General features: G+C 46.8%; 1 protein-coding gene across 1 annotated transcript; it reads right to left on the bottom strand.

Annotated features, from left to right (window-relative positions):
- Window positions 1-3,227: 3,227 nt before the first annotated feature.
- On the bottom strand, window positions 3,228-5,233 carry LRATD1 (LRAT domain containing 1). Its single transcript, XM_074988967.1, has 2 exons — window positions 5,098-5,233; window positions 3,228-4,718 (listed from the first exon to the last, which is right to left on the bottom strand). Exon 2 carries the CDS (start codon window positions 4,679-4,681, stop codon window positions 3,824-3,826), a length of 858 nt encoding a protein of 285 aa, XP_074845068.1. The 5' UTR covers window positions 4,682-4,718; window positions 5,098-5,233; the 3' UTR covers window positions 3,228-3,823.
- Window positions 5,234-5,463: the final 230 nt, after the last annotated feature.

Raw genomic sequence — 5,463 nt, 5'->3', positions numbered from 1 at the left:
ACATCCCGGTCATACCAATAAAAACCAGTTTACAAAGGCTCTCTGTGTTCAGAGAAACCTTGCATTGCATTTCCTCTACAAAATATTAACCTGTAAGCAATTCACTTTGCAGAGACAAGTACAGTAATTTCTGAACAGAGACTAAATTGTTCCCAAAATGTGACCATAGCAGCGAAAAGCAAAGCTGCAGAAACACAGAACTTCCCAATTCTCCTAGCATGTGAAAATAACACATATGCTCAGATTTACTTCATGAGCAATGATGTACACATATACCAAATGTATTAGTTTGAAGAATGAAAATAGAACCCACAAACACAATTTGTCGTTAACTTCACTGATGGACGTGGAAATTTTAACTTGAGCTGGACTCTGATCTTAAAAGATGAATATAATCATTTTCTTTGCTTGACAATCATCATCACTCCTTCTCTTCTTTCTTTTCCCTAAACTGCCTTTAGATGAAGTTTCAGCTTCCCATTGGGTCACATCACACAATACTGCCTCTGCCCACATTTTTTCTGTTCTTAATTTTGAACAATCCTCCCCCCCAGCACGCAACACTCTTTAACTGCATGAAGCAGTTTGCCTCACCACAGCCTGCTCTCTTCTCCTATTCCCGTTTTTATGATCTGCTTCTGTGTTGCCTCCTCTCCCAGTTCAGAGAGGTGTTCTTCTGTTCTAAAATGCATTTTTAAATCTCATGTTTTCTGAAAGGCCCACAAACTGCAAGCAAAGCCTGAACAACAGGACCTCATTCACAGCCCATTGAAGTTAAAAGTTAATTACAATTTTTTTCGAAGAAAATGAAGTTTTCATTAGGTTTGTTAGGATTTTAGTACCAGCAATCGATGATTAAAACTAAAGAGTTATTGGGGCATGAGGTTGGGGGAGGTGCTGAGAAGCAAAAATAACACTCTAAAGGCTTTATCCAGAACCACAGTTTGTGTAAGTTTGGCTGCTGAGTCCAATGACAACAGACAAGACTGTAAGTTACCACTATCTCCTGGGACTTCCAGTGTATTTTTGTATTCAGTCCTTCTGGCAAAATTCAGATGCCTAATTACGCTGTCACCTGCACTAGTTTAAATCTGGACTAACTTTACTGGCATATACGAAGTAACCTGAGTAACTAAGCACAGAATTTGTCCCCATATCTTCCTGTACAGCCTGAACTTCAGTGTTGGCCCTTAACAAATAGATAAAGCAAAGAATGGTTGCTGAAATACTAGTTTAGTAATTCACCCCACAAGAAGCCAAAGTTAAGATTACTGTATGGACATGTTGAACTGCAGAGAAATAATACTGATAAGTTTAAAGCCAATGTCTTTTAAAAGTTTACTAATTAACATAATAAACAACGTAGTTCCCATGAGTGAGGATGTACCATGGTGCTTGTATAAGTATTCTTCTTCAAATTCTGTAATATTTACAGCCAGGCAGTTTAGAAAAGGAGAATCTAGCTCCAGAAGTCAAAAAGTAAAATATGGGAAATCAGCAAACTCATCTGCTTAAAATATCTCACTCACCTGCTCCACCACCATATATGCCCTTCATCGTATCACTTCCCCACACTCTATTCTTGCACAACTATGCTCGTTGTTCTTTCTCCTTCCTATTGTTTGTGGGTTTTTTTACTTTATTTTCAGTGTCAGGAGATCATCTTCCTGGTTTTTGCACTGTACCAACCATCATGAGGCACTTCTGCAGTATAAATATTAAACAGTGACAATGCCATCTCTAATTTTATCATCTGCTCTGTGTAACTTCACTTATTACTGTGAATATGTAGCTTGTCACCATACATTTCAGTCCTGACAACATTAATTTCACAGCTGTAGAAAGCGATAAACTAAACTCGCCAATGGGGTTAAAAAAAGTAACTACTATAGGAGCTGTTCAATGTTAGGGAAAATTACATTATGAATGTACTCAATCTCAAGCCCATGCAGGATGCAATACGATAATGTAAAGGCTTCTGCTGTTCTTTATCGACAAGGTCACAGGTATCAGCCAACAAATTTGATCAAAATAAACGTAAAATATTACATATTTATTGAACTGTGTGTTACTGGAATTAGATGTTATTCTATCAGCTGTTTGAGGCAGGGAGAAATACACTTGTAAAAATTCCTGCCACTAAAGTAAGTTTTTAGATACGGTTGTAGTAATCACTGATGCTTTGATGGGAAAGAACGAAAAAAAAAACACCACTCCTTTATTCCCAAATAACTTTGCAAGCATATCAGCAAATATAAAATATTATATGACCTTCCATTACAGGACTGTCATGTTCCCCCCTTTTCTTTTTAAAGAGATGCCTTATGAAAAAAACATTAAATCTGTTTTCTAGTAAAGTATGCTCCATCCTCATAACATCAGTCATGGAAGGCAAATGCTTTGTTAAAAATGAAGTACTGTTGCAACAAGGTTGCTTATGATGTTGTTTAATACAGAAGGGAGCCAAGATACAGTGCATCAGAGCGGGTGGAGTGTATATACACTAATTCTGCCATCTGTTACTTGATAGAGAGAGGAAAACAAAAAACAAATGCATTTTTTTCCCAGGATTGATACATGCAAAGATAATGTGATCATTACAAATTGTTTGCTGCTAAACCATAATAAAATAATAATAATAAAGATAGTAAGTAGATTCAAGAATTTCACGATACTTATGAATGATAGCTGATTAGTACATATATATAAAAATCTTCTGATCTTTTATTTTGAAGCTGAGAATTAATCAATGAGTGAACTTGGAATGGAATCTTAAATAAAAACAATGTATTGTTCACTTCACATAAAAAGGCATCTGTTTATGCAACTTTGGATTTCTAAATTTAGACTAAGCTGATTTTCTTTAATTTCATTTTGAAATGCAAGGTACACTTGGGTCACATTGCTATTGTTTGGAATACTCAACATGCTAAACTCAATTCTAGCTTTGCTTTTTCCAGCGTATAGAGGTGGAAAATAAGAGTACTGGTGCAGTGGCTCTGTGCTATGCAAGACAAACCTATAACAGGAGACCTTTTGCAGGACTGCTCTATGGAAAAGCGTGCATGTTAATTGTTCACCAAATACTTGCAAACCTTTATTTAATGTTTAAGAATTTGGTCTCACTAAGACAGCTGTTCATGAACTCTTAAGATTAATATTTTAATCACTAAAGTATTGTGATAACTAGTAGGAAAAAACCTGGAAGCAGGGGAGGGGGGGGGCGATGTGGGGGGAAGAAAAATCAAATTGTTTTAAAAAAAATCCCTTGTAGCTCTCATTGTTTTACTGGACTAAAAGTAGAACTCTGACTATAAGCTGAAACCACTCTTATTAGAATCAAAACATAAAAAGAAACCCCCTTTCCTCTCAGAAGTAGCAGAAGATTTGAGACAGTTTGTTTGACAGACAGATGTTAGTTAAAACCTCTTTTGCTAAAGCCGCTCCTATGGCTCCCAATGTTTAAAAGGTATCATGGATTAAAGCCATGAAAATAAATTTTAAATAATTTCAATTTGAAATTTTATTAGCATGTTGCTAGAATGGCCAACATCAACAGACAGGAGATACTTCATCCACACACTTCGTAAACCTCTTGGACACATATCCCTCTTTTCTTCCCCTCTGTCTTCCTTTATTAAAATGTTATTAAAAGCCAAACCAAATACTGGCTATGGGTGTAAGAAGAATGCTGGTTTTCTGGAATGTTGCCATGGATCCCGGTTTCAATTGTCCCATCGAAGAGCGCGGCCCTCATCTGTCTGTAGCAGGCAGGTCTGCTAAGCAGGGAAGGAAGGGAGCACCTCACCCCCCCCGTTGTCTGTTAATCTTTCCCATCCACTATTGCCAGGTCTTTGATCACTCTCAGTTTGCCACTGGCATCGATCCGGCGCTTCTCCCTTATTAGATCCTCCAGACTGTGGAACCGCACGGTGTGCACCTTGTTCTCAGCCAGGTGGATCTTGAGATAGTACTGCTGCTGGTGCTGGGTGGCGGCAGCAGCCTGCAGCTCCCCCCCGGCTTTGAACTCCCGTTTCCCGAACCGGCACCAGGCGGCGAAGCTTTCCGAGTTAGTCCAGCAGATCTCGTCGCTTTTTAAACCCAGGTGCCCGCAGGCGTTCTGCACCACCAGCTCTGCCACCAGGGGGCGGTAGCGGTACCAGCTATTCACCACCCGGCCCACGCTGCCAGCGCCCGCCTCGTACAAGCTGTCCTGGCGGATCTGGCCCCGGTGCAGGTGGATGATCTGCCCGCTGCCCACATAGACTGCCCAGTGCGGGGGCAGGGCAGGGTGGTCGGACGGCCCCAGGTAGAGCAGCTCCAGCAGGTCTCCCGGCTGGCAGAGGGCGGGCAGGGCCGAGACCGAGAAGACGCGCAGGTCCCCGGCCTGGGGGCCGCTGCTGACTTTGGAGAAGATGCATTCCTGGCCGCGGAAGGCGGAGAACTGGGTCTCGTTCAGCAGCAGCTGGTGGTGGAGGTGGGTGGGGCTGTCCTGGCCGGGGCTGCTGGAGCCCTTCCCGCTGAACTTGTCCGCCTGGCCTCGCTCGTCCAGGTCCTCCTCCTCGTCCGAGAAGAAGTACGCCACCCCGACCCGCAGCTCGTCCTTCTCGATGCCCGAGGGGTCCCCGGTCGGCAGCTCGCTGTAATTCAGGTGGGTGATGCGATCCAGTTGATTTCCCATCAATGACGAGGCGAGGCGAGGGCAGGAAGCGCCGGGTCTGGGGGCAGGAGGGGCCGGAGAGAAGGGAAAGGGGAGAACAAAACAGCCGGGCAGGGAGTTGCAGTGCTTCCCCCGCCAGAGCCCGTCCCGCGGCCGGTGCCCCGGGGCTGCGCCTGCCCGCGCCCGCTGCCGCACCAGCCTCCCCCGCGCGGCTCGTCCCGGGGCAGCGGCGTGCGGCGGGCACAGCGCTCCGGGGAGCCGCGGTGCCTGGGAAGCCCAGGAGGCAAAGTTCGCCCCGGAGCCCCGCGCGGCTGGAGCTGTCCCGGCTCGCCCCCCCGCCTTGACTCCAGCGGGGCGCCCCCGGGGCCGAGCCCCACACCCCGCCGGCTCCCCTCCAGCGCCCGCACGCCCCAGCCCCAGCCCTGCGCTCTCCCTACCAGGCTCGCCGCGCTCCAGCCAAGCGCCCAACTCCCTCAAAGTCTCCTCGTCCCCATGGGAGCCGCCGAGCAGCTGAGCAGCCTCATCCCCGGCGCCCCCGCCGCTCCCTGAGCCCCGGCTCCGCGGACGCACTCGCCCTTCCCTCCCCTGCCAGCCCCGCTCCGCTCTGGGCTGCCCCAGCCCGGGCGAGTCTAAGTACCGGCGGCTCCCGAGCCCAGCGCCCGCCCCGTGCGGCGCTCATTGGCTGCTCGGCTTTGCGGCTGGCAAGAGCAGCGAGGCTCCGGGGTGTCAATCACCGGGCCAGGGTGGGACTCCAGAGGCTCCCGGCGCGCGGTGGGCTCGCGCCGCCGGCTCCTGCTCAACCA

This window comes from Carettochelys insculpta, chromosome 3, assembly GCF_033958435.1.
Source record: "Carettochelys insculpta isolate YL-2023 chromosome 3, ASM3395843v1, whole genome shotgun sequence".
Taxonomy (NCBI): domain Eukaryota; kingdom Metazoa; phylum Chordata; order Testudines; family Carettochelyidae; genus Carettochelys; species Carettochelys insculpta.
This window is presented reverse-complemented; position numbering and strand designations above follow the sequence as displayed.

Excerpts from the sequence above, each read along its gene's own strand:
- LRATD1 (XM_074988967.1), bottom strand. The coding sequence starts at position 4,681 with ATGGGAAATCAACTGGATCGCATCACCCACCTGAATTACAGCGAGCTG.